The sequence below is a fragment of the Peromyscus eremicus genome, chromosome 7 (genome assembly GCF_949786415.1).
Source record: "Peromyscus eremicus chromosome 7, PerEre_H2_v1, whole genome shotgun sequence".
NCBI classification, from domain to species: domain Eukaryota; kingdom Metazoa; phylum Chordata; class Mammalia; order Rodentia; family Cricetidae; genus Peromyscus; species Peromyscus eremicus.
In genome coordinates, this window is record NC_081422.1 from 84,936,895 (window position 1) to 84,958,314 (window position 21,420).

The 21,420-nt window shown below is 44.7% G+C and overlaps 1 protein-coding gene across 1 annotated transcript in view; it reads right to left on the reverse strand.

Annotated features, from left to right (window-relative positions):
- Tbc1d2b (TBC1 domain family member 2B) overlaps positions 1–3,852 on the reverse strand; it is a 77,975-nt gene extending 74,123 nt beyond the window's left edge. Inside the window, exon 1 of the mRNA XM_059268361.1 lies at positions 3,487–3,852. Coding sequence (XP_059124344.1) covers positions 3,487–3,852 — 366 coding nt within the window. The remainder of the gene's footprint in view (positions 1–3,486) is intronic.
- Between the last annotated feature and the right edge of the window lie 17,568 nt (positions 3,853–21,420).

A 21,420-nucleotide genomic window follows, 5' to 3' on the forward strand; every position in this document is an offset into this window, starting at 1 on the left:
GGGGCTCCCCTGTGGGCAGCCCTCCTGGGAAGTATCCATGCTCATGGGAATCAGATCTCATGAGAAGGGAAATGACTGCTGCTTTCCAGCTTCCCCTCCATAACAGTTTTACTCCAGAAGCTCAAAAGGAATTACTGTGCCCTGTGTGTAGACCAGGAGCTCCAGGGACCCACTTGGCTCCCTCAGCAGGATCATAGGTATGTTAATTCCATGCCCAGCTTTTGCTTGGGTGCTGGGGATCAAATTCAGGTCCTCTTCTCTCCACGCAAACACTTTATCCAACTGAGCCATCTTTCCCGTCTCTGAAAATTAACTTAAACAAAAACACCCTGATTCTAAAACCCTACATCTCAACTGATCTTTTCTTTGGGAAGCCATTTTCCATTCCCACCATGTCTATCAAGCCAACACTCCAATATCCTGTGTCTGTTCTCTAATTTCACATATAAAACTGTCTTGCGCTGGGCGGTGGTGGCGCACGCCTTTAATCCCAGCACTTGGGAGGCAGAGGCAGGCGGATCTCTGTGAGTTCAAGGCCAGCCTGGGCTACCAAGTGAGTTCCGGGAAAGGCGCAAAGCTACACAGAGAAACCCTGTCTCAAAAACAAAAAAAAAAAAACAAAACAACAACAACAAACCCCCCCCCCCCCCAAAAAAAAAAACTGTCTTGCACAAGGGCTGAAAAAAGGGCTTAGTGGTTAAGAGCACTTGCTGCTCTTGCAGAAGACCTGGGTTCAGTTCCCAGCAACTATCTGGTACCTTTCAACTGTAACTCTGCTTCCAGGAGATCTGATTAATTCTTCGGGGCTCCATGAGCACAGCACACACATGGCACACTTATAGAAATAGGTTAAAAAAGGAAAAAGACCTGCATGAATATTCATGAAGGCTATGAAATTCTGAATGAGAATCAGGTGGGTCTGTAACCCATGTGAATGTGTGCCCTTCCCCCACCTTTTAAAAAATGCACAACAAAACAGTCTCAGGGGCCAAAGAGATGGCTAATCACTTAAGAGCACTTGCTCTTCCAGAGGACCCTGATTCAGTTCCCAGCACCCACATGGCAACTCACAACCATAAGTAACTCCAGTTTTCACGAATCCTCTTCAGGCCCCTGCCGGAACCAGGCACATATACATACACTCAAACATGTGAAATTTTTTAAAAAAAAAAGAAAGTTTAACTCTGAGCTGGGTGTGGTGGTGCACACCCTTAATCTCAGATCCCAGGAGGCAGAGGCAGCTGACTCTCTGTGAGTTTAAGGTCAGTGAGGGCTACAAAAAGATAAGCTGAACAGCACAACACACCCTGGTACAGCTATGAGCCGATCTAAGACGAGAAACATTGCAAAACAGAAGCAGATGCCCCGGGATATCCATCCCCTCCTACAATCCTCTTCCCATCAGAGTTATCTACCACCCTGAAGCCAGGGATTGTCACTCTGACATAGTCTCCCAACTCCCTGCAGGGCACAGCACAGATCCATCCTCTTGGTATGTTAATACCTCACACAAACTTAGTTGTTACATAAAAGGTATCATTCTGAAACTTTTTATTTCTTGCTCAGTTTGACATTGTGACAGTTTGCATGTGCACCCAGAGTGACACATACACCTCTAATTCCCTTATATTCACTACCCATATCATTCCATTATATGAATATAATGACTGTATTACATTTTTGGCTAAAGACAGTACCTGCTGTTTTTATATGCCCGCCAGGTAGGGCTTACAATGTACCAGACGTTTTCCATGTTTTCTAGAACATTTTCCACAGCCACTCAAGGAGGAAGGTAAAATTCACATTAGACCACAGCAGGAACTAGACAGACAAGTGTTAAGATGTGTCCAATACACATGATTGACGACGATCAGGCTGCAAGTTCAAATCCATCCAAGTCTAAAGCCGTACTCCTAACATTACGCACTGTAAGTCCACTTATGCAGATATTGCCATGATTTAGATGTTTAAAAAATGAAAGAGCTGGTAGGGAGAGGATTCTAAAGATATCTGAGAAAATCTGAAACAGGAAGCTCAGTTTTCTTTCTTAACAAACAATTCCACCGGAAATTCACCAGTGTCCACATGTACACAGAGGACAAGCGTCTGCCTCGGACAAAAGTCCCTGTGGACACTCTGGAGTCAGCCCCAAGTTTACACAGACACTAAGTTACCTCAAGTTGAACTGCAGGCCTGTTCGGCTTCCTTTGGAGAAACATTTTAGGCACCTACTCAGACAGCAGAGAGAGGGGCCCAAGAGACCCTGGGAATCAGACTCTGCTGAGTCGACAAAGTTCCAAGAATCGGCTCCAGGGAACAGTTCCAGCTGCTGCACATTCTGCAGATCTCAGGAACAGTCGCATGCTCACAAGGCCACTCTGCTCTCCACTTGGCCAGCTTTGAGAGAGCTGCTGCTTCAAGCCCAACCCTGTTACTCTGGAGAAAGCCCAGCTTGCAATAAGGAAGAGAAGCCAGAAAGGGAGAGGGTGGAGACTTAGGGAACCAAGCAGGGAGCAAGGGAGAGAGGAAGAGAGGAAGAGAGGAAGAGAGGGGGAAAGGGGGAGAGGGGAAGAGAGAGAGAGAGGGAGGGAGGGAGGAGGGAGGAAGGAAGGGAAGGGGGGGGGGAGAGAGAGAGAGAGAGAGAGAGAGAGAGAGAGAGAGAGAGAGAGAGAGAGAGAGAGAGACCCCGACGGAGACCAGCTCTAGGCCAGGCCCAGACTCTGGGTGCTCTATTCAGGACAATACCTAGGAGATGTCCAGGTCCCGGCCTCTAGAACTCCCAGCAACAGGGAAAGCTGCCCCAGGACTGGTGACCACTGTCAAACCTCTAATAGTCAATCTCTCTGAGGAAGCCCTCCATAAGCTGAAGCAACCCCTCCCACCTCTCCCAGCCAAAATAAGGAGCCAGAGGCACTGCCAGAGTGAGCGTGGCTGGAGCATCCCCTGACCTCTCTGGGGGCCCTGCCACCACTTGCCTTTGGCTACAGCACCAAACGCACCGCATTTACTGAGCACTTTAGAGTGGAAATCATTAATCCCAGAAACCCTGTGAGATAGTTATTACTGCTGTCCCCACTTTACGGATCAGGCAGCTGAGCACACAGGGCATATCCAAGGTCACAGGCAGAGTTGTAAAGTCAGGGGTGAAGGATGGAGGAAGGAAGCCTTCAGCTGAGGGTGGGAATCCCAGAGCATCCACTGGATGGGGAGGGCGGACACGGGAAGGAACCGAGGGAAGGCATAGAGGGAGATAATGGGTCCAAGAGTCAAAAATCAGACTGAATAATCAATCCCCAACCGTGCCCCCGCCTCAAAGCTTAAGCACAGGTAAAGAGCAGAAGATAAGAATGAGGAAGGAATCAGACTGAGCAGTGGCGAAGGGTGGCTTGGGCAGGATAGGAGGAGGCCACTGGGGCAAGGAAGGAAGGTGGAGGGGGAAAATATACACGCGGGACACGAGCGGGCACCGGGGCGCGATTGTCCCACCTTGAGCACGGTGACTGCACCCGCGCTGTGCACCTGGAAGTGCGTGGGCGGGTCGGCTCCCGGCTCCGCAGCCTCATCGCGGCCCTGGTAGCTGAAGCAGGCGTCAGCGATGTCCAGGTGGCCGAGCGGCAGAGCGTCCTGCGGGCTCTTGAAGTAGTAGAGGTAGCAGCGGCGCGAGTCAAACACGAACCAGCGGCTGCGGTAGCCGCGCAGCGGGCCCTTGCCCGAGAGCTTCTGCAGGTAGCCGCACAGTCGAGAGGGTTCCCGCCCCGCCACCGCCCCGGCCTCCGAGCCAGCTCCCGGCGCCGCTTCCTCGCCGCCACCACTGCCCTCCTCCGCACCGGTCCCAGCCCCGGCCCCTGGCATAGCCCGCCGCCGCCGGCGCCCTGCGCCCCGCGCCCCGCGCCCCGCGCCTCCGGGCCGCTGCAGCAGCGCCCACCTCCCCGCGCCGCGCCCTCCGCAGGGCCGCGCCGCGCTGAGCAGCCTGGGACTTGTAGTCCCGCCCCCGCCGCGCCCCCGCTGCGTGGGGAGACGAGGTTACCCAGAGCCTCTGGATTGCTCAACCCAGGTCTTGGGGCTCCAAGGTTCTTCCTTATCCCGGGAAGCTAAGTTCTGTTTCTTTATGCGAGTGTGGGTTCCACGGGAGGGTTTTTCAAAACCTGCGGTGGGTTCACTTAACACTGCCCGGAACTCCAAATAAGCTTTGGTTTTAAAATCTATGCCCAGCCAGCAGTCATAGGCGATATCACAAAGATGAAGAGTGCCTGTTGCCTGGAAGAGAGTGGGTGCTGGGTAAATATTTGTAGAGTTTGTGAATGGAAGCCAAAGTATTTACTGCCTCTCCACATCCTGGTTTGTTCACTGAATAAAAAAAAAAAAAAATTATGGAGGGCGTTCTGTGTAGGGTTCAAACACTGGCAGAGACTCAGCAGTGACAAGCCAATGACTTCCTGGCCTCATGTTATAGTCTAATAATAATGCACACATTTTAAAAAGCAAATAAATAGAACAATCGCTTTGCTGCATAAATGTTATGACCTGTAAATTGATTGCTGCTTACAATAATACCACTGTGCTGGTTAGTGTTTTGTCGACTTGACACAAGCTACAATCCTTAGGGAAGATGAAAATTTAACTGAGAAAATGCCTCGCATAGTCTTGGCCTCCTTGGGAGGAAAGTATGTGGGGCATTTTCTTGATTGGTGATTGATGTGGGAGGGCCCAGCTCACTGTGGGTGGTGTCACCCCTGGGCAGGTGGTCCTGGATGGCATAAGAACGTGGGCTGGGGAAACCATGAAGGGCAAGCCATGAGGAGTGGTTCTCCATGGCCTCTGCTTCAGTTCCTGCTTCTAGGTTCCTGCCCCGAGTTTCTGCCCTGACTTCCCTCAGTGATGGACTATAATCTGTAAAGTGAAATAAGCCCTTTCCTTCCCAAGTTGCTTCTGGTCATGGTGCTTTATTACAGCCATAGCAACCCTAACTAAGACATCACTTACTAGTGATGGGTGGGAATCCAGGATTGAGACAGTTTCTCACGGTGTAGCCTAGGGTGGTATTCAGCTGGAGATCTTCCTGCTTCCACCTTCAAAGTGCTACCTTACCCAGGATTACAGGAGTGTGCCACCTTACCCAGCTTCCCAGTACTTTCTGTATTAAGTCATTGAACTCTCACAACAACCTCACAAGGTAATTATTTTATTTTATGTGCTTTGTGCTCTGCCTGCATGTATGTCTGTGTGAGGGTGTCAGGTCCCCTAGAACTGGAGTTCCAGACAGTTGTGAGCCAACATGTGGATGCTGGGATTTGAATTGGGTTCTCTGGAAGAGCAGTCAGTGCTCTTAACCGCTGAGCCATCTCTCCCGCCCCCTCCCTTCTCACAAGGTATTTTTAAATAATTAAAAAGATGAAGTTGTTGGATTTTTTTTTTTACTTTAGCTCCATGTTGTTGGATTGTCATTTACTCTAGCCCCACATTGGGTGCCAAAATGTTGTTTACTCCTTTTTCCTTTTAGCTCTTTACTCTTTGTTTTTTTGGGGGACCCACTACCCAGCTCCCAAATAAATCACGCACGGAGGCTTATTCTTAATTATAAATGCCCAACCTTAGCTTGGTCTGTTTCTTGCCAGATTTTCTTAACTTTAAATTATTCCATCTACCTTTTGCCTCTGGGCTTTTACCTTTCTCTTACTTCAGCAAATCTTGCTTTCACTCTTATTCCATCAATGGCTGGCTGGGTGGTTGGCCCCTAGTATCCTCTCCTTGTTCTCTTGTTCTTTTCTTCTTTTCTCCCCAGATTTCTCCTTCTGTTTATTCTCTCTGTCAACCCCACCTATCCTTTCTCCTGCCCTGCCGTTGGCCATTCAGTTCTTTATTAGACCATCAGGTATTTTAGACAGGCAAAGCAACACAGCTTCACAGAGTTAAACAAATGAAACACAAAAGAATGCAACACATCTTGGCATCATTAAACAAATGTTCCAGAACATAAACAAATGTAACATACCTTAAAGTAATATTCCACAACAGAACTAAAGTAAGAAGATGGAGTTTGCAAAGGAAGATGAGTATAACCTGTGGGTTGGTCAGAAGAGGCAGATCTTAAGAAATAAGCAGAGACCTATATGATGAGAAGGAGAAAGGCAACCAGAGACTGAGAGTAGGGGGTAGGGGGCAGCATTCCAGGCAGAAGGAATGATGAGTACAGAACTCACCTTTTTCGAAGATGAATAGACATTCTAGTTGTATTTCTAGGACATATAAAATACCCCACCAGAAGAGGGTATCAGATCCCCTGCAACTGGAATTACAGATGGTTGGTAGCCACCATGTGGGTGCTGAAAACCAAACCTAAGTCCTCCTGAAGAGCAGCTAGTGCTTTTAACTGCGGAGCCATCTCTCCAGCCTCCTGTACACCCTCTCATATTTTACACACACACACACACACACACACACACACACACACACACACACAGAGAGAGAGAGAGAGAGAGAGAGAGAGAGAGAGAGAGAGAGAGAGAGAGAGAGAGAGAAAGAAAGAGAGAGAGAGAGCAAGAGCCTATTTAGAGCTTAGGTCAGGCTATTTAATGTCTTTTTGCCTCAGTCTTTTGTTTTCTGCCATTGCTATTATTATTGTTATTGTTATTTTGCCATGAGCATTGCTTCTTCTTCAGTAAGCAGAGGGAAATCTATCAGTCAGACTGGCCTACATGCACAGTAGGCTAGAGACTTCCATGCTGTGTGCCAGCTGGGCTTCCCTGGGGAGTGAGGGGAACCAAGTTAATTTGAGCCTCCCTCTGTGGATACGAGGGCCTATGACTAATCAGCTTGTGGAGTAGGCAGTCAGATAGGGTGTGACTTTGAAATACTATGGAAAAGGGAAGAGGTGGGAGAAGATGATACCTTCAGCTGAGGTAGGAGAGACAGAAGGATACAGTCCATTGGGAAATAGATGTCTGGTAATAAATAAATAAATAACTAAATAAATAAATAAATAAATAAAGATGACATCCTTCTTGGGCAGAGGGAGAATGTCTCCTCTTCCCTGGGAGAAAGTCTTGGCAGGCAGATAGGTAGACAGTAATAGACAGGGATCCCAAGCTGGCCCAACTGTGCTGCACCTGAGTTCCCTGAACACTTGAATTGGATGAGACTGGGACCCCACTTTAGTGCTGCAGGGCCCTGCCTTCCTCATTTTGGAAGCTACACCTTATGTCATAGTAAACATGCTGAAATGCTCTCATGTCCCATGGTAAATATCAACTGTGTTTTGATATAAAAATGTTCCAAGATTGGGGCTGGAGAGTTGATTTAGCACAGTGGTTCTCAACCTTCCTAAGCTGCGACCCTTTAATATAGTTTCTTATGTGGTGGTGACCCCCAACCACAAAGTTATTTTGTTGCTACTTCATAACAGTAATTTTGCTAGTGTTACAAATTGTAATGTAAGTATCTGATATGCAGGATATCTGATATTTGACCCATGTGAAATGATTCTTAGACCCACAAAGGGGTTTTGACCTAAAGTGGTTTTGAGAACCACTAGCTTAGTGATTAAGAGCACTTGCTGCTATTACAGAGGTCCCAAATTTGATTCCCAGCACTCAAATGGCTCACAACCTCCTGTAACTCCAGTTCCAGGGATCTAATCCTCCTCTTTAGTCACTTATATCTTTCACATAGATACATCCAGGAAAGCACTCATACACATAAATAAATAAAAAAATTTAAAGTCCTATGATGCATCCATATTTGTGCTCTTGATATTATATGACGATGAGTTGTTCATTTTAATTTTCTCTTTTTTTTTTTTTATTTTGTGTACATTGATGCTTGCCTACTTATATGTCTGTGTGAGGGTGTCAGATCTCCTGGAACAGAAATTATAGACAGTTGTGAGCCGCCATGTGGGTACTGGGAATTGAACATGGGTCCTCTGGAAGATCAGCCAGTGCTCTTAACCTCTGAGCCATCTCTCCAGCCTCCCCTTTTTAATTTTTAAAAAGAGATTTGTTTATTTTATATGTATGGGTATTCTGCTTGCATATATGTATGTACACCGTGTGTGCCTGGTACCTGCAGAAGTCAAAAGAGGGTTGAATGCCCTGGAGCTGGAGTTACAGATGGTTGTGAGCCATCTGGGTGTTGGAAACAGAATCCCAGTCTTCTGCAAGAGCATCAAGTGCTATTAACCGTTGATCTATCTCTCCAGCCCTGGCTATGATTCCCTGAGAGTTATTGTGTCTACATGGCAGTTCTGGCCAACTGAAAAGAATAAAGTCTACAGGGTAGGGGCATATTTATGATTCCTAGCAAGTGTACATAATGTTGCACTTTATAGATATTTTAGAAAATGCTTATTAATTTTGATTTTGGTCTTCTTTGTGGAATTTGAAGTCAATACATTGCTGGTTTTTTGTTTGTTTGTTTTTTTGTTTTTCTGTCTTTTGTGGGGCAGGGCAGGCTTTCTCTATAAAGTCCAGGATGGCCTGGAACTTACACTTTTGCCTCTGCCTCCCAAGTGTTGCAATTACATGCACCTACCAACACACACAGCTGTCATTTTTCTTATTCAACAGATATTTCACTGGTCTCTCAAAAGCCAGCAAACCTGGACACTAAGCCGATAGTCTCTAAGGGATAAATTGACTTGGCCCTTGCTAGCTCTGGCCAAACCCAGAATGTGGCTCTTTCAGGAGGCTAAAAGCAGGCTTGAGATTCCCCTGTGGCAGAGTAAAGCACCATCTTGGCAGGGGTCCCTGGAAGGTCTGGATCCCCCTGAGCCATGGGAGGTGTCCAAACCTTTGTAATCAACTCTAAATTCAACTTGACCTCCACCCATTTGCTAAGGCCACTCTAGGCTGCTGCTGATTTCCTGATTTCCTTGTCTCATCTAGGACACTAGGTTTATTTCATCCCTGCACTGCCTTTTACCTTTAGTTTGGGTACTTTCTACAGTTTATGTAAAGTGCAACCAAACAAATGTAGCTTCAGCCTCTGTGCCACGTGGGCCTCTGCCCTGGCCAGCTTCTTGGAACCCAGTGACCAGGAGGAAGTGGCCGCCCAGAAGGAAGTAGCCACTGCTTACCGAAAAGAGGAAATTTGGGGAATGAACTTACTCACACAAGGCTAGTGCCTGGGCAAACCCCAGGGAACGTACATCCAGGGGTTCATTCCTAGTCAGTTTCTCCAGCGAAGATACAGCATGCCCAGAGGCTCTAGGGAAGCCTCAGACTATATACTGCCTTTGCACCTGTCAGATCCCATCAGATCCCAGAGAGCCTGAGCTGGCCAAGATGTTCACCTGCCACAAGAAGAATTCTCAGTCTTGTGCATGTCCGCTGCACAGGACCCCAGTTCCCATGTGTATAGCAAGTCCCCTGAATAGGACCCTACTTCCCACCCATATAAGCAAGTTCTCTGAATAGGACCCCGGTTCCCATCTGTATAAAAAGTCCCCTGTATAGGACCCCATTCTCACCAATATAAAGTGAGTCCCCTGCACAGGACCCCATTTCCTGCCTGCATAGCAAGTCTCCTTCATAGGACCCCACTTCCCACACATATCCAGGAAATGGATGGATGAATACTCTTCCAGGCCCTACTTTGCCTGCTCTGCATCCTAACATTGGCAGGAAGCCTAGCTGGGGGTAGGGGATGGGTAGGTTGTGGCCATTCTTCTGCAGCTCCCCAGACCAGTTCAAGTCTTTGTGCTTAAAGCTTTCTTGGTTTCCTGTGGTCTTGCTGCCCACTGGTCAGGACAACCACGACTACTTTGTGGTAACACACTGGCATCTTCCCTGTGTCCTGCTTGGGAAGTCATCCTTACACTCACCTCATTGGGGCACAGTGAAGGCCTCTGTTCTTGAAGCAGAGAGAGGCAGTGATGGCTTAGCTTCTTGGTGGTTGGGGTGCAGTATGAAGAAACTGTCCTAGAGGGGAGGAGATCAGAAGTAGAGGAGGAGGCTGGGAGACTGGAAGGGTGGCAGGGCATGAGGAAAAATAAGGCCATTCTCAGTGTAAGGGCTCCTTGGCTGCAGTAAGTAGCTTCCCAGGCTTTCCATGCTGTCTGCATTGTTCTGAAGGAGCATACATGCATGTAGACCAGTTAGGAGTTTGGTAGAGAAACTGAGAAAGATGGGTGGAGGGTGGTGTCAAAATAGGAGAAGGCATCTCCTGGTGCGTCGTCGTCTTCCTCATCTGAACAACGGAGCAGAGTAAGTTCAGTGGCCTTCTGGAGCTGTCCTGAAGTTACCTGAGTTAATGAATGCAAACATGGGCAGGTCCCTGACACCCAGTTAAATGTCAACATAGTGGCTAAGATATTCCACAAATCTTTCCAGTCTCTGTTCTGTGCCTCTGGCTGGGGTGGGGTGGCTCCTGTGTTGATTCTGGGCCTATTCCCTGTTGTAAGACACTGTAGCAGGTAGGAACTTCTGGGGAATACCCTGTCTAGGGGAGGGCTCAGAGTGCTTCATTCTGCTGTACAAGAGTTCTCATTTTCCTAGCAAACCCGTAGGCAAATCTATATACCTCGTGGTTCTTTTTCTGAGGGAGAAGGCATCTGATGACTTCCTACTTTCTAGGGTCTGGGGAATCAAGCTGTGGACAGGCAGTGGTCTGGAAGTCTGTGGAGCTGATGAGGGTGGAAGTTGACCAGGGACCCCATGACTAGTGAACAAGGTTCTCAAAGGAGGTAGGAAGACACATGTGGCCGGAGAGCAGGGAAGGCCTGGACCCCAGGGGAGGCAATGGGACCGCCCGCAGCAGAGGCCCTCGGTTCTCCTGGTTCATCACTTTATCCCCAGAGCCTGGCAGTATGTCCAGGACACAACAGTCCCCACTGCCTTTACCACATCCCTCCCTGCCCCTGCACCACTCAGCCAAACCCCATCTCCAATTCTCTAGGTTCAAACCCAGGGCTTCATGCATGCTCAGCAAGTGCTTAGCACTGAGCTCATTCCCAGGCCCTTCCTTCCCTTCTCACACAGGACTGAGGACTGAACACCCTCTGTGTCCACGTGGGAGGAGGGAACATTGAACTGAAAACTTGAAGAGATCTGCTGTTCTGGTGGAGGAAGTTCAGGCATCTCTGGGTTCAGAAAGTCCATGGAAGGACTTTAAAATGTGCTTATGTAAGCAAAGTGACACGACCAGACCCCAGTAGACCTGAGATGATGAAAAGGGGCTCAGAAAAGACCTTGAAGAAGCTGATGCTAGAGTGGAGGGAGAAATGTTTGTAAATCTGGTTTCTGTTTTGCAATTCAACTAGTTGGAGTAAGCATTAATTGTATCATTACATTTTAAAAGTACTTCCAGCTGGGTGTGGTAGTGCATGCTTTAATTCCAGCAATCAAGAGGCAGAGATAGGCAGATCTCTATAAGTTCGAGGCCATCCTAGTCAACATAGAGAGGTCTAGGTCATCTGTGGCTACATAATTAAACCATAACGCAACACGACAACAAATAAATAAATACGTAGATGAAGGTACTTCAGAAATTTAGGTCAGGCAAGAGGGGGGTCAAACTATGGCATGAGTACAGGGAGGGGGCTGGGATTATTCTGTGTCCTTAGTAGGCCATTTCTAGTCCTGAGTCCCAGTTTACCGGTTGTATCATGAGAACTGATGAACAGTTATATTAAATGTATGCCTGCTATAAAGACAATGGGAAACCTTAAGTGTTGATGTTTCACATACTTGGCACATAATAGGAGCATAAAACTTTGCAATACCAGCTGATTAGGTTGCTGGGCCAAAAAGACTGTAAGTCCAAGGGAAGCCTGGGCTGCATAGTGAAAATCCCACCTCTGAAAAACAAACAAAACTAATTAGAGATTTACTGTTGGCCTCCATTTTCTCAGCAATAAAGTGAAGGGAAGAGTGTCAGGGCCAGCATAAGATGAGCAGAGCTCATGGGCCCCAGCCTTGCAGTCTGCCAGCTGTACCAGCCTACCTACCTGGGCCCCTTGGCAGCTACCTGGCCTCCCAGAAGCTGCAGAACAGGTTTCTTCAGGGTCTGATCCTTGGCCATGATTTTCCTAATGAGCCCTAAACAAATCCTAAATGCTTATCCTTTCTTTAGCTGTGATGAGCAGGCAGTTCTGTAGCAGTTCACTATTTCCTTCTTACATGTGACCTAGTGAAGCTGGGGTCTCTATAGAGACATTCATGTGGGTGCTTTGACAGAGGCACTGGGGAGTCTCTTTCTGAGGGAGGTTTCCCTTCCTCTAGGTTGTCAGGAACCCACAGACCCAGAGCATGTGGGATGATAACTTTATGGGTCAGGTGTGGCTGACAGTCACTTTAAAATGATGGAAAATCCAAGGCTCTCTTACCTTTGCAGTTCTCATCTAACTACATATCAAATATAGTCATTCGTCAGTATCCTCAGGATACCATGTGAGTATCAAAAAACCTTGGATGCTCAAGTCTACCATATATAATACAACCATATAAACACACACACACACACACACACACACACACACACACACACACATATACTATTTTCATATAACCTACACATACCACCTCTGCTCATATTTATATACCTTAAATCATATCTACTTACAACACTTTTGCTTTTTGAGACAAGGTCTCATCTAGCTAAGGTTGGCCTTAAACTCCTGATCCTCTTGCCTCCACCTCCCAAGTGTTGGGATTATGGGCACATGCCACTGTACTGACCTTATTTGTAACTTAATCTGATGTCAATGCTATGCAAATAGTTGCCATGCTGTCTCATTAGGAAACAGTGATGAGAAAAAGTGTCTGCACATGTTCAAACAGATGTAATTTTTTACCTAGTATTTTCCATCAGTGGTTGGTTGAATTCACTGATGTGGAACTGTCCCACATAGAATGATAGCTATGTAAAAAAATTCAAATGACATGGGCCACCTTGCACATGAAAAGTATGTGGAGGGACTGGAGAGATAGTTCACCAGTTAAGATCCCTTCCTGGTCTTGCAGAGGACCTAGGTTCAGTTCTCAGCATCTACATGGCAGCTTATAACCATCTATAACAGGGAATATGATGCCCTCTTCTGGCCTCCTTGTGAGCCAGGCATGCACATGATGCACAGACACACATGCAGGCAAACACTTGTACACATAAGTACACTTCAAGTACAAATAAAATAAATAAATAGTAAATAAATGTTTTTAATATTATGTGCAAGTTGCAGAGATGTCTCAGTTGTGTGAGTATGATGACCTGAATTTGGGCCTCCAGAATACGTGTAAAAGCCAGGTATGGTGACAGGCAATTCTATAACCTCAGATCTGGGGCATGGGGTATGGTGGCAGAGACAGGCAGATGCCTGGAGCTCGATGGCTGTCCAATATTGGTGAAATTATTAAGGCCACTCCACGTAGTTAAAAAGGAGATTTATTTAATGGCGTAACTTACAAATGAAGGGATAGGTAGGTTGCGGGCTCTATGAAAGATGCAGCACAGTCCGGCCGTGTTCTCTGGAGAACTCTCCTCGGTCTACCTCTAGCGTCCAGGGTCCAAGCAGGAAGAGAGGGCAGTGCATTCCGATCTCGGGTCTTCAGGGCCCTCCCTTTGCCCCGCCTTGTAGGCATGATAGTTACCGAAGCCTCAGTGGGGGTTGGAACTTCCAGACCAAAGCTGGAATGGCTACCCACTACAATCCAACATAGCCAAAACAGTGAACTTTAAATTCAGTGAGAGACTCTGTCTCAAAAAATAAGATGGACAGTGACAAGACACCAAATGTGGACCTCTGGCCTCTACAGGCACATACAGGGGTAAGCAAACTCACACACACGTCTGTACTCACATATGCACCACACGCACAAATGTGGTTCTTTTAATGGTTTGTTTTAAATTTTTTGAAAGGATTATTTTTATAATTGCTTTTGGAATGACTGGCTTTGAGGTATTCACTGAATTTGCAATTGGCAAGGATTTCCTGGCTCTCTTCCTCCACATTTAAGGATTCCTATGAGGTAAGACACTCTTGCCTTCAAATCATTTCACATGTGAGGAAGCTCTTATGACTACTGGATGAAGCTGATGCAACCGTTCTCTATCTCGACATTGACTTACATATTTACTCATTGTGATTCTATAGTTTTCTCCTTTTGGGTTTTAGAAACAGTGTTCTTTTTGTTTTGTTTTCCAAGGTTTCAGTCCATTATAGAGGTTCTCAGAAAAGCAATGTAAATTGTGAAGGTCCAGTTCAAGAAGTTTCAGAGGAGAAGAATGTTAGGAAATAGCTTAGTAATTATTGTGATATTTTGGTGAAGAATGTGACTGCTTTTTGTCCTTGTCCAAAACATCTGCCTAAGGCTAAATTGAAGATTTTTAAATTAATGGTGTTGAGGAGATTTAAAGACAGTCTCATATCGACTCTGTTGTGTGGCTATTATCAAGTCTGTAATGAAAAGGAGCAAGTTAAGCAAGGAAAAATACAAAATTTACAGTTTGAGGAGAAAAGGAACACCAGGAAGTGTAATGGAGCTAAGTCCATTGCTCAAGGAGAGGACAAGTTTAAAGAAAAGCTTGATGCTAAATGGAATAAAGGGAGTGGTGACCTCAGGGCAAGACTCCGCTCAGCTAAGCTTCCAACTTGTGGAAAGGAATTAAAGAAAAGCTTAAGCAGTAAAGGAAACCACTAACAACAGAAAGCTGGTGAAAACTTATTTGAATGAGGGGTCAAGTTCCAGCTTGGCAACAGATTTTTTTTTCTAATATAAACAGATCCTGGGTTATTTGGCATCCTAGGTTTTAAAGTTAATGTTAGTCATTAATGTACCTGTGGTGCCAAGACTGGCCCCCTGCTGTTCCTAACCCTAAGCTTATTATGAAGGGTATGAGGAGGGAGATTGCACATTTTCCCTTGAACATGAAGGCTAGAAGGGCCTGTGTCCATGCATACATCTGCTTTCTCCCCACTGGACCATCATAAACATACATTCTAGGGAACAGGGATCCCAAGATACAGAATTTTGGGGATTGATGCACCTGGAAATAGGCAAGCAAGTGTGCAACCTATCACCACTTGCAAACCAATAATTTTCAACTGGGAAGTAAAGGAAGGAATGTCCACCTGAGGAAATGGTAGCTGGGAGCTGGGAGCTGTTTATGGCAAGATTGTATTTGCTCTTAAAGAGGGATCTAGACATATATCCCATGAAAAATAAGGAGGGAACATAGTCAGACAAAACACCATTATTAGTCTACAGCCTGTATCAGTCTTATCTTTAGTGGACCTTCTCAGGCCTTGGTGATGGTCCATTTTTCTGCAGCCAGGTCATCATCCTATGACTTGGGATAGGAATGCTTGACCTGTGATATATCCAGGTGGGATACCATCTGTCTTGACAGCAGTGGGAATGGTCAGGATGACAAGGTCTGGTCCCTTCCAGCAGGGTCTCAATTTCCTTTACACCCAACAGTCCAGCGTTTTGTTGATGATAAGGGGCAATGTGCTCTTTTCTGTAACTGCTTCTCAGATGAAAATAGGATGTCATTGTCAGGGCCCATGAAGGCTGGAATGCTAGTCAAACACTAAGAGTAGGGAGCTCAGGCAGTGGGGGCATTCATCAGAAGCATCTGGTTTGCTAACCTAGCTGAAGAAATAGGCAGCAATGATATTGGATGGGCTGGTTCACATCAGCTTTAAGCAATACCAGGGTTTGCAGCTGTTTAGAGCAGTTTGTGGTCTGTGACTGATTTCATCGATGGTATATATCAATAGCCAAGTAGAAATCTGCTGAAACGGATAGAGACTAGGGACAGAAGTCAAAGTTTAAGAACTTAAAGGAAAATATTACATTTAGGACTACCCTCAACCCTGGGAATAAGCAGTAGGTGGGGAAACTTAGGCTATTGTTTGATAGGAGAACTTATCTGGATTCCATTTGACCTGTGATAGATGAATCCAAGTTGCAACTCCTAGAAGTTTACACGAATTTAACATTTACAAGTTTTACATATATTAGCATTACCACTGTTTGTAATCTGTACAGAAATCCACATTATAGAAAAAGCAGGAGGCCAACACCTTTGAGTCACAGTAAAAATGATTTTGAATTAAAAGCATTAATATATTTTCCCCTGTCCGGAAGGCTGGGTGTTTTTTAGCATGACAAGAAACACCTTTTAGTCTATAACACCAAAGGAAAATTTGAAATTTGAGCTTGTGACTATAATAGTAGTCAGTGCTTTACCAGAGCCAGATTAACAGTTTATCAAAACTCCATTGGTTAATATATTAAAACTCTGAACCTTTGAAATCTTAACACCATATATCATCTTTAAGTTTTATTAATTTTTAGGTTATTTCCTCAGACTCTTAAAACTTGTATAAACCTCAGACCTTTCTCTTTTGTCCATTAGATTTTTTTACCTTGAGAACCAGTGATTTGTTGATTACTGACAGTAGTCACTGCAAAGCAAGTTCTTTTAAATAGAGGAATAGTAAAAAGTTACATTGAAACCCGTTTTGGGAGTTTGCCTTTCTCCCCAGGAGACCTAATAGCTCTGGAAAAAGCAATGCCTGATTTTCATATATGAAATGCATTGACCAGGCAGCTGCTGCTAAAATGATAAAGCTACAGTTAGCCACCAATACCATCAGAAATCTGAGAAGGATAAATTTGAGCAGGAAGTATAAACCAAATGTCCTCTGTATTGATTAAAACGTCAGAGACTCACCTGCTACCTGGATGATTACCACAGGCTCTTCCTCGGCAATGGAGGCAGAGTGGCTTCAGTCTCCAGTGGTCACATAGAATAGCATCAACTCTCTGACCGCAACACAGGGCAGCATCAGCCTTCTGACGTCAGATCCAAAAGGTCCGAGAGGCTTTCCTGTGGGTGAGGAACTTGAGAGACCGTCCAACCTTGTCGAGGCAAAGAGAGGCAGTCAATTCTCCAGTTTTCTTTCTCTCCACAGTCTCTATGGAGTTCTGGAGACTGGGGACGCATGGGGCAATGGTTAGCATTACCACAATCTGAATGGAGTCATCTTTTTTGGAGACCTTAGGGCTACTGCTAGGAGCTGAAATTTTTATCTGATCTCATGACATCAAACCTCTGCTGGTATTTTTTAAGTTTTATTTTTAATAAGAAGATCCAACCAGGGATGCTGCTGGTACCTGATAGTGAGTGTCAGGCTGGCATCAAAACCTGGCCAGAGGCAAAAAGTCCTAAGCCAGGAGGTGACCTGGGCTGATTTTTTTTTTTTTTTTTTTGGCCATAGCTTCATTTGTGGAGCTTTCCTACTTGCTTCTGCTTCTGGCACCAGTTTCCATCTTGGCCCTTTTAAATGGCTTTCTCAGGCCTAGCCCTCTGGGTCCTGAGCTGGTGTATTCTATTAGCTTAGGTTTGTATCTGGCTGTAGCCCTCTATTTAAAGTGAAAGCTAGACTTGGCAAAATTACTCGAACATTCTTTGCACGTATCAAACCACCCACGCTTGCAGACTCAATGAAGTTTGAGAACGTTCAAGGACAAACATTTTGGTTTAACCCATGACATCATCCTGAGATAAAAGTAATGTCCAGAAGACCTGCTATTTAGCCATTTTTTTAAAAAAGAGCGAAGAGTTATTGAACACAGTAAACAATATCTCATTTATGTTGCCATGGTTGAGGAATAAAAACTGTTACATATTTAATCATCATAGCCTTTTCAGTGTTATTTTCCATATAGATATTTTTATAAAACTTGTTTTTGTGATTTTGTCCTCATCTGTTATTCTTATTCTCAGGACAAGAATCACCACATAAAAATTCATTCCAATCCAAAATATCTAGGAGATCTGCTGTTATTTAAAAGCAGCCATTTCTTTTAAAACAAGAGGCGAATCCAAGTTACACATACCAGTACACTGTAGTAATTAAGATTAGCTATGTATTGAACTATGAACCAATAGTCGAGGAGCCCCCAACTGGATCAGGCCCTCTGGATAAGTGAGATAGTTGATTAGCTTGAACTGTTTGGGAGGCACCCAGGCAGTGGGACATGGACCTGTCCTCAGTGCATGAGCTGGCTGTTTGGAACCTGGGGCTTATGCAGGGACACTTCGCTCAGCCTGGGAGGAGGGGACAGGACCTGCCTGGACTGAATCTACCAGGTTGAGTTGAATCCCCAGGGGAGTCTTTGCCCTGGAGGAGATGGGAATGGGGGATGGGCTGGGGGAAAACGGCGGAGGGGGGAAGGGGGGAGGACAAGGGAATCCGTGGCTGATATGTAAAATTAAATTAAATTATATATATAAAAAAAGGAAAACAAGGTCAAGAATTACAAGGTGGTATTTCCCCCACCTTGAGGATGTTTACAGTTTGGAAGACAATAAAAATGGTAACTATGTGGTGAAACAGCAAAAAAAAAAAAAGATTAGCTATGTATAGGTTTTACAATCATCAACTCTCTTGCTGTAAGTTTGACGTTAACTTTTGTTATAGATTTTACAGATCTTTAACCATACCCAATAAATTTACAAATCCTGAGATACAGAAATTTCACATAATAGTCTTACAAATCTTGAGATAAGGTTCATACTTTAGCAAAAGTTTTAGAGAATTAAACGAACCCCCCCCAAAAAAAAGAGTATGAAATGAATGGCAATAATTCCCATTGGGACTAGTCTATTCTTTTGTTTTGGGGTGCCCCCCTGCCCAGTCACACAGTCAGGTAGCCTGCCTGGCACAGGACAGAGATTTTGGAGGAAACTTTTAAACAAGTATGTTTGGGTCTAGAGAAGGGGAGCAATAACCCAACTCCAGAGCCAGATTTTTACTGAAGTAGAACATAATAAAACATTTTTAATATTATCCATACCTAAAAGACACATCAATCCCTGTAAAACTGAATCCAATGACCAGGGGGAGGGACACGAGTAAGTTGAGAATGAAGAAGGCTTAGCGATAAGATTTTATTTTTCTTGAGCCCTGGCTATAGACAGAGGATGCTGTAGGAGGGAGCTGACACACACCAGCTAGCAAGGAGCTTGTGCCTACCACAGTGGTGTATTGGTGAAATTATTAAGGCCACTCCACGTAGTTAAAAGGCAGGTTTATTTTGTGGGGTAACTTACAAGTGAAGGGATAGGTTACAGGGTCTGGGAAAGGTGTAGCACAGTCCTGGCGGTATTCTCTGGAGAACTCTGCTCGGTCTACCTCCAGCGTCCAGGGTCCAGGAACCAAGAGAGCTGGCGCATCCTGATCTCCGGTCTTCAGGGTCCTCTGTCAGCCCTGCCTTGTAGGCATGACAGTTACCGAAGCCTCAGTGGGGGTTGGAACTTCCAGACCAAAGCTGGAATGGCTACCCACTACAGTGGTATCTACTCCTTTACCCCAATCCATCCCTGGCTCCCACACCTGCCACAATCTTATGGACACACCAGAAAACACAGATCTATCAAACAATAACTTAAGTAACAGTCAGGGGGTGAGGGTGGGGGACAAGATGAAAACCAACATTTGGTGGCCACCTTCATTCATAAACCCAAAAGCTGATTTCCATCTTGGCTTTTCCAACAAGGGCCAGTGGCGTTTTGGTGGTCCCTCCAATTTGAGAATTAACACTGTGTCCAGCTTCCTATACCTCCAGAGGTTTTCTGATCCTTCTTTTCTCACAATCGAGACATTGAGAACCTGACAGAGGCTCTCTGCAAATTCTGGGCCTGTCTGATTTCTCTGCTCCAGAATGGACACCAAATGTTATGGGTCTGGGGTCATTCAGAGATTTACCAGTCTTACATTAATAAATTTTAACAAAGAAGAGGCTTTTAGTTATATACTGGCACCTGGGATTGTGGATTCTCAACTGCTGCACCCTACTGCCTCAGTCAGGAGCTTTTAAAAGCAAAGAAGACAAAGTTACATTCTGTCCTGGTGGAATCAGAAGGTCATCTGCAAAGCAAGCTTTTGTTTACAGAAGCAGAAACAACAGTTTTGTTAAAGCTGTACAAGACCAGGCAATTACAAAACTAACCCTTGGCAGCCCTTAACATTTGGAAGTCCATTTTTGCTTTGTAGTTCTCTTAAGCAAAGGAATTTTAAACTTTTAAACATAAAGTTAGCCATCAACATAATGTTAGCCATCACAGGTATTTCAAGACAAACTCCAATTAAAGCAATTCACAATAACCAAGCTAGCACTACAGAAAGTTCTTAGTAGACTATGTTACAGAGAGGAAGATGAATACATGAAAGGGTATATTTTATCAAAACCACAGATAAACAAACCACATTTGGGAAATAAATAACCATGTCCAGCATTGCAACATAGCAAACCCTCAAAATTAATATGGAAGAAGAAAAAGAAATACTAATAATCTAGCAAAACAAAACATCACCCAACAAATTTATAGAAAATGGCAAACAGCTGCTGTGGGATGTTCTGTATGTTAAATGTGTTGCTCTGATTGGTTAATAAATAAAACACTGATTGGTCAGTAGCCAGGCAGGAAGTATAGGCGGGACAAAGAGAGAGGAGAATTCTGGGAAGTGGAAGGCTGAGGCAGAGAGCACTGCCAGCCGCCATGATGAGAAGCAGATGTTAAGATACGTTGTTACTGGTAAGCCATGAGCCACCTGGCAACTTATAGATTAATAGAAATGGGTTGATTTAAGATATAAGAACAGTTAGCAAGAAGCCTGCTACGGCCATACAGTTTATAAGTAATATAAGTCTCTGTGTGTTTACTTGGTTGGGTCTGAGCAGCTGCAGGATTGGCGGGTGAGAGAGATTTGTCCTGACTGTGGGCCAGGCAGGACTGGAGAAAACTTCAGCTACAAACTGCTTTCTTTAATAACCTTAAATATAAATAGCATTAATGCACCACTAAAATGATAGAAAGTAATGAACTGTGTTGAAAAATAAGAGCTAATTCTATGTTGTCTCTCAGAAACACATTTATCCCCCAAAGACAACCCAAAACTTAACATCAAAGGATAGAAAGCAAGCTACCAAGCAAATGGAAAATGGAAATAATCAGGAATAGCTATCCTTATGTCAACAAGGTAAACATTAAACCAGAACTAACTAGAAGAGATAAAAAGGAACACTGACACTGCATATTAAGAAAAGGAACAGTTCATTAAGAAGATATAAAAATTGTAAACTTTTATCTACCAAGTATTAATTTCATAAAACTAACCTCAAAAGACATAAAAGATCACTTATGTCCTGACATCATAACCATGGGGCACTTTAAAACTCCACTTCTCATATTTAAATAGGTTTTCTAAACTAAAACCAAATTAATAAACTTTAGAGATAAAAATATAATATGGATGAACTACACTTAAGAGATGCATACAGAAAATTCCACCAGAGAAGTACAAGACCTCTATAATGAAAACTTCAAGATACTGAAAAGGTAAATTACAGAAGGTGTTAAATGATACAAAGATACCACATATTCCTGGGTTGGCAGAATTAATATTGTGAA